The sequence below is a fragment of the Acipenser ruthenus genome, chromosome 3 (assembly GCF_902713425.1).
Source record: "Acipenser ruthenus chromosome 3, fAciRut3.2 maternal haplotype, whole genome shotgun sequence".
In the NCBI taxonomy this organism is placed as follows: Eukaryota; Metazoa; Chordata; class Actinopteri; order Acipenseriformes; family Acipenseridae; genus Acipenser; species Acipenser ruthenus.
The window spans coordinates 68139450-68152370 of NC_081191.1; the positions used below are offsets into that span (position 1 = coordinate 68139450).

Genomic DNA, 12921 nt, shown 5'->3' on the forward strand with positions numbered 1-12921 from the left:
GTAAAATATTACTGGTGCAATTTAAACTTTCCCTTTGTGTTCTTTAACTGGCTTTGAGCATATATATATATATATATATATATATATATATATATATATATATATATATATATATATGTGTGTGTGTTTTTTTTAAAACACAAACATGTTTGACTTGCCTTAGAACTGCATTGCTGGTGTTGTTAAAGGATGCCCGAATCTGCAGACGGGTTAGGTTTGCCAGGACAGTCATCAGCCTGTCCCTCTCTATGGCTCTACTGGTGTAGAAGTCCATGAAGTTCCTTGGCAGCATCTCCACAGCAACAGTCTGCTCCTTGTAGGGCTGCAGCAGCAACTGAGCATTGAACCTTGTGTGCAAAGTCTTGCCATTTCCCTGAGGAAAACAAGAAGCCACCATTAGCATAACCAAACATTAATTGTTTTACATAATTTTTATAATTTTATATAACAAGTAACAGCTAGTTATGACTTACCTCAATAACAACATCAAAATTAGACATCAACTGGAGGTGCAGGCTCTCCACAGGAACATCATAAGATAATGTATAGTTCAAGTACCCTCCATAAGCAGTCAGCTTTAGGGAACAGAGAAAGTGTTAAAACACACACACACACACACACACACACACACACACACACAGAAGCCAGTAACATGAAAACATCCACAGCATGTCAAATAACGTCTTGTAATAAGTGCAAAGTTGAATCTTAAAATCACTACATTTTAATTGGAAGAATATCTGATGACAAAGCAAAAGTACTAGCGTGACTATGTGTAACATACAGTGGGGTCTATTCAATGGATCTATATAGCAACTGACCTAAATACCATCTCAATTCAAATACAGTGGAACGTCGCATATCCGACCGTCACATAACCACCCTGATCAATGAACCGCCTTGCTAAAAAAATAAATAAATAAAAAAATAAATAAATAAATAAATACATACATACATATTAAAATTAGGCTACGAGAGTAATGATATTGGCAGCAAGTGCAGCATCCGCGATGGAAACAGAAAGAAAGCGTTCTAGCAATCAGCCTTTTTGTGCGTTCCCCTTTAAGAGAGACAGGCTGTGTGCGTGTGTCAGTCAGCTGTGTGTAGCAGTGATGTTTCAATACACCAGTTGAGAAAGCTTTGTGTTTTACTCTTTTTTTGTGCAATGTTTATATGATGGAGCGCACGGTTGCAAATATTGGCAGCGTGTTGTTGTAGCTTTTAAATGCATTTGAATTAAACAAAGCAAGCTTTATAAACGCAATGCTTACCAGCCGTTTGTTTAAAATAGCTGAAGCAATATTCAAAGCGAGCTTCTTATCAGCTGTTGTCAATATCAAGAAATAGCGCAAAGTACCATGACAGAGATATTAATAAAGCAGAACCAGTGTGGCAGGGACTTCTAGAGTTAAGAAATAAGCCATCAGTTGCAGGTTACTGTACATTTACTGTTTGTTTTGTATTTTTTTAAAAAGCTTTGCATGGACACGGCTTATAGTAAACCGCATAGCAACACTGTGTATTGTAGCCTAATTAATCTCATTTACATTTGCTTACTTTTAAGGCAAATAATTTCCCAGTGTTTAAAGCAGTTTTTGTTCACTAACCTATTTATGCATGTGTAAATGTCATTTTCTATAGATGTTCGCAAATCTGACTTTTTCACATATCCGCCTATACCCCAGTCCACAGGGGGTCGGATATGCAACATTGTACTGTATGTATCTTCCTGAGTTTTCATATTTTCACAGACAGTTATAACCTAAAGTTACCAAGATGCACTGTTGGATGTTTGATTTGCATAAACTTGGGACCTTATTAATTATTTAAACAGTGGTGGTGTTTGGATCTGTCACTGTTAAAATCAACTCAATATACCCCAGTATGTTTTACCATTACAGAGTATATTGAAAATATATTTCATTATTTATTTGTTATTGTCCATAACCTTGATAGCCTTATAAAAGACTCAATTAAATCACTACCCAGACTAATGTGTACATAGGTTAAACGCTATTAGAAAGAGCATGACCTAATTATTTCGGGGCTTCATAATCTATCTGTTTCTGTTAGACTTTAAACACAGTGCATAATCCACTAATTGGAAACCAAGACAGTGGAAAATGAGTGATAGCAAATGTCCTAAGGGAGCACTTAATTTCAAACTTCTACAAGCCTGTTCAAATTAATTTGCGATTTTTGCTAATACTACATTTCCAGACTTAAGGGTTATTCACACTATCGAACCTATGGGATTGACAAGTACCTTTCAAAGTTGAGCGTAATTGCTGCGAAAAAAATTTGAAATTCACTGTGAAAAAAAAATAATCAAAAGACGTTTGATATTTGGACGACAAATGCCGCGATCACCACCCTGACCTGTAAATTTTTATATAATCTGAAGGCAATATGGATCGGGTGCACGCTGTCGTATGGTTATTGCTCCGAAGAAGAAGAGAAAGAAAGCTCTACGCAAAAGTGTATGTATGTGTATAGCATATCCTACAAATTATGCTGTATTTATGTATGTAGTTATGAAATCTAAGAGGTTATCATATATATATATATATATATATATATATATATATATATATATATATATATATATATATACACACACACACACACATATACAGTGCCTTGCAAAAGTATTCAGACCCCTGACCAATTCTCTCATATTACTGAATTACAAATGGTACACTGAAATTTTGTTTTGTTTGATATTTTATTTTAAAACACTGAAACTCAAAATCAATTATTGTAAGGTGACATTGGTTTTATGTTGGGAAATATTTTTAAGAAAAATAAAAAACTGAAATATCTTGCTTGCATAAGTATTCAACCCCCACACATTAATATTTGGTAGAGCCACCTTTCGCTGCAATAACAGCTTTAAGTCTTTTGGGGTAAGTATGTACCAGCTTTGCACACAGTGTCGGAGTGATTTTGGCCCATTCTTCTTGGCAGATTTGCTCCAGGTTGTTCAGGTTGGTTGGACGACGCTTGTGGACCGCAATTTTCAAATAGTGCCACAGATTCTCAATGGGATTGAGATCAGGACTTTGACTGGGGCACTGTAGGACATTCACCTTTTTGTTCTTGAGCCACTCCAATGTTGCTTTGGCCTTCTGCTTGGGATCATTGTCCTGCTGAAAGGTGAATTTCCTCCCAAGCTTCAGTTTTTTAGCGGACTGAAGCAGGTTCTCTTGCAGTATTTCCCTGTATTTTGCTCCATCCATTCTTCCTTCAATTTTAACAAGATGCCCAGCCCCTGCTGCTGATGAGAAGCATCCCCATAGCATGATGCTGCCACCACCATACTTCACTGTAGGGATGGTGTGTCTTGAGGCATGGGCAGTGTTAGGTTTGCGCCACACATAGCGCTTTGAGTTTTGGCCAAAAAGCTCTATCTTGGTCTCATCTGACCACAAAACCTTTTCCCACATCGTAGCTGGATCACTCTCATGCTTTCTGGCAAACTCCAGATGTGCTTTCAGATGGTACTTTTTGAGTAATGGCTTCTTTCTTGCTACCCTCCCATACAGGCCAGTGTTATGCAGAGCTCTTGATATGGTTGACTGGTGCACCATTACTCCACTCCCAGCCACTGAACTCTGTAGCTCCTTCAAAGTGATTGTTGGCCTCTCTGTGGCTTCTCTCACAAGTCTCCTTCTTGTTTGAGCGCTGAGTTTTGAGGGACGGCCTTTTCTTGGCAGTGCCTGGGTGGTGTGATGCAGCTTCCACTTCCTGATTATTGATCCAACTGTGCTCACTGGGATATCCAAACACTTGGATATTATTTTGTACCCTTTCCCTAATCTATGCATTTGTATTACTTTATCTCTAACTTCTGTAGAATGCTCTTTGGTCTTCATTTTCCTTCAGATTCACAGCCTGACCAATGATCCTTCAACAGTGGGATTTTTATCCAGAAAATGTGACAGCATCTTTAATGGTTCACAGGTGGAGGCCAATGGTAAGGTAATTGTGTCCTCGTTAGGACAATTTCTTTCATCGGTGTAAACTGGGAGCTTCCACAGCACAGAGGTTGAATACTTATGCAAGCAAGATATTTCAGTTTTTTATTTTTCTTAAAAAATATTTCCCAACATAAAACCAATGTCACCTTACAATAATTGATTTTGAGTTTCAGTGTTTTGAAATAAAATATCAAACAGAACAAAATTTCAATGTACCATTTGTAATTCAGTAATATGAGAGAATTGGTCAGGAGTCTATATATATATATATATATATATATATATATATATATATATATATATATATATATATATATATACACATACATACACTCATCCACAATGAAAATGCAACAGTCCTAAGTTTTACATCAATAGCTCAGTGGGCACATACAGTACATAATGCTATTTACATTTTAAACAGTGAGCAGATAGGTTTTTGATAGTTTAAGTAGTATTCGTTGGAACAACAAAATACTGAGCTCAAGTCATGTGTTTTCATAAAAACCACCAGGTGCTCAGTGTTTGGTATTTGAGTTGAGTTAAAATTGCCAAAATTAGTTGATTAAATATCTGTATAAATAGCCATTCGAAAAGTCATGGTTTTAATTCACGCAAGAACGGCAAAAGACATGACCATGCCCCACTTGAGTAATGAAGATCGCCTGGTTGCTATCAGCATGATTGAAGGCAGCCTGTCTGTGAGAGACATTGCCCGGAGAACAAGATGTTCTCCTTCAACAAAGCAGCAGACTAGTCCAGAGAAACCAGGAATGGCTCTGTGAGGGACAGGCCACGTCCTGGAAGGCAAAGAATCACCACACCGACCAAGGACCGTCACATCTGACTGATACATCTGCGTAGTCATTTTCAGACTGCAGTGGCTACAGCACGAGAAATTCCAGGAAATAACCTGCGCATCAGCAGAATGACTGTAGCTCGCCGTCTGCATGAAAATGATTTGCATTCTCGGAGGCCGTTCAGGGGTAACATGTTGACAGCTGAGAGACAAAATCGCCATCTTCTGTGGGTCAGAGAACATCTGAGATGGCAGCAGAGAGAGTGGTGGAGTTTTATATTCACAGATGAATGCCGTTTTGCCCTTGACAGACCTGATGGAAGACAACGTGTGTGGAGATGTTGTGGTGAGCGTTATGCTTACTTGCATTATTCAAGCCAACCGGTAGGGCGGTGGAAGTGTGATGATGTGGGGGGGAATTTTAACAAAAGAACGCCTTTGGTGCAGATTGAGGGCAACCTTACTGCTCAGCGATACACTGACAAAGTCCTTGGGCAACACTTTTTCCGTTCCTGCAAGCCAATCCGCAAGTGTCGATTTTCCAGCAGGACAATGCAAGACCACACAGTGCTAAGATTACAATTGCACGACTTCAAGAGGGCAGCAGTGTTTAGTAGTGGTTAGGGCTCTGGACTCTTGACCAGAGGGTCATGGGTTCAATCCCAGGTGGGGGACACCGCTGCTGTACCCTTGAGCAAGGTATTTTACCTAGATTGCTCCAGTAAAAAGCCAACTGTATAAATGGGTAATTGTATGTAAAAATAATGTGATATCTTGTAACAATTGTAAGTTGCCCTGGATAAGGGCATCTGCTAAGAAATAAATAAATAAATAAGAAAACAATGTTGAGGTCTTGCTGTGGCCAACATTTTCTCCTGACCTGTCCAATAGAACATCTGTGCGTCAATGCTGCCAGGATTGTGTTAATTCTCAGGGTGGTCATACCCAATACTAACTTTGTAATGTTTTCATTTTGACAGTGTGTCACGTTTCATATTGAAAACTGTAATTTTGTTTGATATCATTGGGCGTAAAAAACACAGCGAGTAGACTCTACAGTGTGAATAGCCCTTCACAAGCTTCTGCAAATGCAAAGGGATTTGCTTGCTTTTACAGTAGAATTTAAAGTCTATAATGGTTGGCCTTATGTTTGGTGAATTATGTGGATACATTGATAAATCTAATAGATGAGTGCCTCCTCATCACAAAAGTACCTTGTTTCCCAAAAAGCTTTCAGGAGCTGACCAGGAGGACTGGGGTGGTAATATCCTGCTTTCTTTGCTAATGTGGTTTGAGTCATCATGATCAAATCTGGTACCACTGGTAATGGGAATTGGACGAACAGGCATCAACCAGTCATCAATGTTTAAAACCTAAGAGTTATTGAAGAAAAAGACAAAGTTTATACCACAGAATTCTAAAATATTAGCATTGAAAATTCTACAGTGAATTCCATACATGGGTTACACAAAACGAACAAATCCCTCACACAACAATTAATTGTTTTGCAAATGGAATTCCAATGATAAAAAGCAAATCTAACAGAGATTGGTTGAAATCTGATAAAACACTTAATCAGCAGGCGTTCCCATATTCTAGACTGCACAAATTACTGATGTTTCACGACACTGAAATGTAAGTTATGAATGAGGAATGATCATCAATTTAAAATCCACTCGCATTCTCATCATGTCAAATCAGTACTGTACTGGTTTCTCATGGTGACCCATACACACTTTTCAGTAATGGCATAGTGGACAGATATAGACCTTTTGCTTCTCAGTAAAGAAAGGAATTTCTGCCATAGCAACTCATTTTCTTAAATGATTTATATATAAAAAACAACTCTTTATTGTGGTTTTTAAAAATAACAAAAAACCCACTAATGGCTTCAAGTCTCATTGCCAAGTTCTTAGTTTGTTTAAACTAGGAAAGTCTTCGCAGTTATATAAGAAACTACTAAGGAAATCAACGGTTGTTTTTTTTGTTGTTGTTTTTTTTAAAAGACATCAATAGAGAACACAAATTACCTGAGTTAGAGGCCAGGAAATACTCTCACATACATCGGACACTCCGAAACAGAAACACTCTGTGCAGCCTTCAGGGCTGCTCTTTTGAAGGTTGTAATACCCTCGTTTACAGAGGTCACAGTTGTCACCCATTACATTTTCCTAGGAAGAGGTACAAATTAAGTGTGAAGTGAAGGTATTTTAAAAATAAGTCTTTTTTACATCCATTTAAATTCTTAACTATGAAAAACAAGAAGCAATAAATAATACCAAAACAGCACTTCTTCCTTCTACTGTAATAAAGAAAGCAATACTACCTTAAAATATGTTTGCCTCATAGATAATGTAAAATCAGACCCTTTGCATTGGTGGGTCAGACTGGGGCAACAAGAAGGGATATGATTGTTTTTATAGAAATGGGTCTTGGAATCAAAAAAATATACCATCATTCAGTTTAAAATTTATACCAGAAATAGCAGAACATTTTTGGACAGGGTGTTTTTTTTTCATTACCTTGCATGTGCACTGCTCCACACAGGGGTCAAAATGAATACTGCCTATCAAACTGCAGTTACACTTCACACAGTAGGGATATCCACTGTAACCAAAGGAACAGCGATCACACTTCTCTCCAGCATAGCCCTCTTTGCAGTGACACTTCCCTGGAAGCAAACCTAGCAGGAAAAAACAATCATCATCCCAGGACAGGGCAGACACACATTATATATGATCAAGACAACATTAACTACATAGTATAGGGTTCATTTTCAAATGCAGTATCATGGGTAACATGAAAAAGTGAATGTACATTTTAAATGGTAAATCACATATGCAGAATCAACCAATCTCCATTACGGAGCTGTTGCTCTTTGTGTGCAGTGTGTCTTATAACAGAAATCACCTCTTATAACAATAAGAAGCATCTTACCCTCAGCGTTTTAGCTTCTAATGTAAGCGTGACGGATGGATGGACACACCGATCATTACAGTTGGATAAGTGGTACTCTAAAGTGGCATACAGCTGGGGATAATAAAGCTGCATCTTACCATTCTGGAGATCTGCATGATTGTCATCCTTTATGCAAACTGGATGCTGAGACCCATTCAAGTCACACCCACACTCAACACATGGATTCTCATCATAAGGAGATACCTAAAGTAAAGTGAAACATTTTTGGATAGGGTTCTGTCTGTAGTCCTCAGAGCAGGCATAGTAAAAACAGTGACAGTGCAAGAGTCCCTAAATTTCCCCCCAAACATCCCTCAAGCCAGTCATGGAGGGACAAAAGTCTCAGGGGATGATGGAGCAGTTCTGTCTTCATGCCCATCAAAACCTGAAATGCATCTGTGACTATGTTAAAAGTAATTGTTGCTAAAAACATTATATATGTCTCAAGGTGCAGTTTTGAAAGAAACACAAGGTTTAGCAAACACGTATTTTCATTTTTAAACACAATATCTGTTACTACACTAGGTTAAAGAAGTCTCTGTTTGCAACCCATGCTTTTAGGATTGTCTTGCTCTTCCTGGGTTATTACACCATGAAATTGTCCCACCCTCAATCAGAAGCTTCCTTTATTGCCTGATATGCTTTCAGCCAGTAACATGCTTTCACCAAGAAGACACTGATGGGGTGAATTAACCAAGGAAGTAAAGCAGGAAGAGACTTCCTGGAAGGCACAGCAAGAAAAATGAGAATTGTTTATTAAAAAACTGCACATTTGAGACTTACCGTATGTAAGATTTGGGTAAGATTTTTAAAATGTAGTTATATACAATTACTTAGAGCAAAAGCAACAATGCCCTTATTTTCAACTTAACTATAATGACAAGCCATGACACGAAATTTAGAACATAAGAAAAGTTTGAGAACGAGAGTTCTAAAGGCTATTTAATTTAAATGAACTGGCGGTTTGTTAGTACCTGATACACATTCTCAGAACTGAGGTCATTACCTTGTGTGGTCTGTAATTGCCATCAACGCAGGTTTCACAGTTGATGCCAGCGGTGTTCTGGGTACAGTCAATGCAGACACCTCCACCAACAAACTGACCATCGATATTCATGCTCATCATGCTACTGGCCACAGTTTGGTTGTAGTAACAGTCTTCTGTTTTGTTATGACAGTTGCATTCTGGAAAACAATCACAATTGTGTTTGTAATGCATACAGTGCACATCTAAAATCCAACCATTTGAAACACTATTATTAGCTTTTTCAAAACACAAAAATCACCAGTTGGTGGAAATAACAAGGCTTAAAAACATTACTAATTACTAAAAAATTACTAATTCTAAAGCACAGGTATGACACCAAATATTACTAGCAAGAAAAAAAAAAATAGCTCACAGCTTCTAGACAGTTTAAACACTGTTAATGTCAAAAATAGAACAATTTAGCAGGTGTAATTCAAATAAACTTTTATTTAAAGGATTTATTACACAGAACTCCGCACTAGCAAGCTCAATGGACATTTTAGTTTTGGGTCCTACTTACTTTCACAAGTGTTGCCAACTGAGAGAGTTCCAGGTTTCCAGGGTTTCTGGTGGTAGCCGGGGCAACATTTATTACAGCTCTCCCCACAAGTATTGTGCTCACATACACACTGTAGTTTCTAAATTAACAAAGGAGAACAGTAGATGTTTTGTTAAAAAATATATCATCTTGTCAGGTCCTCAATAGTATTTAACATAAACTACCATGATTCATGATTATATTACTGAGTATTTTCACAAGGCTAAACGTAAATTTAAAATGTTAACTGACTGATGAATGTTTTTTTTCTTCTAATAACTGTGTAATTTATGATTTGCTTCCCACTATCTATAATCCAATAATTTTTGCTTTTAAAAGAGAAAGGAATTGCTAATGTGCTCGATTGACACTTTATGAAACGTAATAGATTGAAGCTGTGCATGTTTGTGTGTGTCAAGTTGCAGTAAATAAAATATAAAAATACAATTTCAACATCTCCACAGTGCTTTCCTTGTTGTGCCTAAACGTAAACAGACATGGACAGGCAGCAGCTGTGAGGAAACCTGAAACTTCACAATATCGTGATCTGGATTCGCCATTAGGGATAGTACTATGGAGTGGGACATTTAACCGGAAATATAGACCATAAATATGGAAATGTAAAATAAATGACCTTTGTTGTTTCATCCCAGGGACAACTTTGAGCATGTCCATGGCAGATACACATTCCTCCAACAGAGATATCCTTGATGGAGTAGTAATACTGAAAAGACAAATAGCAAACATATTCATCATGACCTACATATAGGAATAGACAAATGGCCATGTGTTTCCTGACAAATAGAATGCAGAAAACAGATGTTAGTAAGACAAAGAAGCAACCTTCTTCCACAGTATGGGGAATAACTACTAACAAATATCTGTGACAAAGATTCAAGCAAGCAAATCAGAAGATATAACCTTCATTAACCCATCTAAGATCCAGAACCAATGGAAAAGAACCTCACCATAACTTAGGATATTATTTTCCAAGGAATGCCTACACTCAAGTCTCATCCCAACTGGAGGAGTGTTTTTATCAAGCTAAAATAGACAGTTTAACAAAAGCTAAGCATGTACTTAAGCCTTAATGATTTATGTGATATACGGTGCTAAAATGTGTAGTTACCCTGCGGGTTACAATTGGGTCTACGTCTTTGGGGTCCCGGTAGCTGAGAGTCATGAGGTCAGCGTTGAGTGTTCTAATTCTCTGCAGGCGAAGGCGGATGTATCGAGCCGAGGTGAATTCCAACAGGGCTGGGGTGAGGTCATCTGCACTAGGTCTGCCATTGATCAAGGATGTGTGGATCTAAAGCATATCAGGAAAAATATCAATGGCTGTCTCTTCATAAGACTTCAGCTTTGACATGGATACGAATGATAGCTATATTCTGAATGCCTAAATAGAAGGTGTCAACCTAAAAATACATAAAAATATATCATTCTAATTAAAACAGCCTTTCATAGAGACAAATTTGATGAATGGCGTAACCAACACTCCTCTGGTGACTCTTCAAGCTGGGAAAAAAGGAAATGTACATTGTCATAAATTCAAACATGAGTGGGTGGCAAGACAAAAACAAACACAGACTGTGGCAGGACTGTCCAACTTATTCTGCATTCATTTCTGCCTATGCTTTGAGTAAGATTCCCTCTATATGAATGGTCTATTGGAGCCCAATTAAAGAACTGAGCATTGTCTGTACTCTCAGCTGATTGTTCTGTCCTCCTGTCCTTGAAACAAAGCCAAGGCTTAGTATGGGACTCCAGCTGTGTGGGACTGTTAACAGCTTTGTAAGAACTCCGTTTTTGTAGTCAAGAGGGAAACACACTTTACATTATGGTTCTTTATGAACAGACCTGCTATTGATTTATATATTTATTTTCTCATATCCCCATCTCAAAATAATTGCAGTCTAATAAACATTGTATGCTTTTGCAAACCGAAACTGGGAAACCTGAACATTACAATCTGGGCATAATAAAAGCTTATTTTTTTATGGTACTTTATCATGTCTTATGTGCAGGCCTTGTATTGTTGGTCCTTCAATTTTGGGCATGTCACAGTGTAATTGCGTGTGTACATTAATAAGATGAAATCTTCCACAGTCAAAGTTTATGTTTGGCTCTGCTTTGCACCATACCTCTCCATGTTCGAGCGGGACCAGCCTGGAATAGTAGGATGTGCAGATAACTTCATCGTCCCTCTTGTAGGTTGGTGGTCCTATCCTTGGTGTGACATTGTACCGTGTTAAGCACTCTGTGTCACTGATAGCATGGTACTGCCAAGGCTGAAACTCAATGCCATCAATAGAACGTTCCAGAATCCAGTTCCCAGGTCGAGGAGAGTTGGCAGCCTTGATGATGATATATGCCACTTGGAAGACCTGAAACATTACAAGTAGCAATGTTATATTCCTTTAATTGGGGTTTTTCTACGACGCACACCTCTTAATATATCAGAATAGTACAGTGAAATTATTCAGTAGTTTATTACATTGCCTGAACGTCTTCTTTAGAAACATTTTGCTTATTACTAAAGAAGAGAGAAAAAGAATAGGGAACCTGTCACTTTAAGCACCCTATGCTTTTGCTCCATGATGGTGTTATTCACTATCTGCTTGCCACAGTCTACTGAACTGCCTCTTTGCCTATTACACAGTTGGGTGAACTGCCAATGAGTTGCTTTTGGTTACGTAGAGGTTTTTCAATGGCTGGAGAGCCATTATCTCCACATTAAATACTAGAGCCGATGCAGCTAATTTTAAATCCTGTTTCAACAAGTTGTCAAAACTAGCCATCTTTTTACTAGTGAGAGAACATAGAAAAAAGTAACTGGGACAACATTTAGGGGGAAAAAATATACTGCATAAATAAATCAAACCTGACATGCATTTGCTAATCAGCTTTATTTTTATTTATTAGTATTTTCTTTATTGATGATATGTATCAGTTCAAGATCAGGGATGGAAATAGGTATCCCATTGCACAGCAGTTTGATCTATTCCTGGTTTTACTATAAGTTTAATAAGACATATCTGAGCTTGTTACCATACATTGTGGTTAATCAAGCTCGTAGTAAAACCTGGAATGAGTGAAACTGCTATGCAATAGGAGTCTTACAGTATTTCCATCATAAAGATGTCAATACAGCCGTGAATAAAAATATACACTATATATATATACAGTGCTCCCTCACTATAAGGCTCTCGGTTATAACGCACCTGGGATATAACGCTCCTACAGGATGTCCCCCAATTCCCTATACTAGTGGTTCACACAATATTTCTACAGTAAATACAGTACCAGTGTTGTTCAAACTGTAAACAACTTCTCAGTCTAACTTCCGTTTCTGTCTCTCCCTTTTGATACAGTATCTGAACTGAAGAAAAGCTGCGCTGGCACTTTATAACACAGACATCTTATTCAGCATTCATTCATTTTATAACTAAATAAATATTAGGCCTATTATGTGGTTATCTTTCCAAATGTATTTACTTTTTTGCAGCCGAACCTGGGGTGAGCCCATTCTCTCTTCCCCTCGCTTGACCCACTCTCCTTCTCGCGCTTGGTTTGCTTGTCTGTTGCTTCGAACTGAACTCCCGACCGCCGTTTAGCC

General features: G+C 37.9%; 1 protein-coding gene across 1 annotated transcript in view; it reads right to left on the reverse strand.

The window, feature by feature from the left end:
• LOC117435510 (laminin subunit alpha-1-like) overlaps window positions 1–12921 on the reverse strand; it is a 74427-nt gene that overhangs the window by 44408 nt on the left and 17098 nt on the right. Inside the window, exons 4-14 of the mRNA XM_034058760.3 lie at window positions 11447–11689; window positions 10432–10611; window positions 9937–10026; window positions 9285–9402; window positions 8744–8922; window positions 7836–7941; window positions 7302–7462; window positions 6810–6950; window positions 5994–6152; window positions 474–575; window positions 159–373 (exon numbers count right to left, since the gene is read on the reverse strand). Coding sequence (XP_033914651.3) covers window positions 159–373; window positions 474–575; window positions 5994–6152; window positions 6810–6950; window positions 7302–7462; window positions 7836–7941; window positions 8744–8922; window positions 9285–9402; window positions 9937–10026; window positions 10432–10611; window positions 11447–11689 — 1694 coding nt within the window. The remainder of the gene's footprint in view (window positions 1–158; window positions 374–473; window positions 576–5993; window positions 6153–6809; window positions 6951–7301; window positions 7463–7835; window positions 7942–8743; window positions 8923–9284; window positions 9403–9936; window positions 10027–10431; window positions 10612–11446; window positions 11690–12921) is intronic.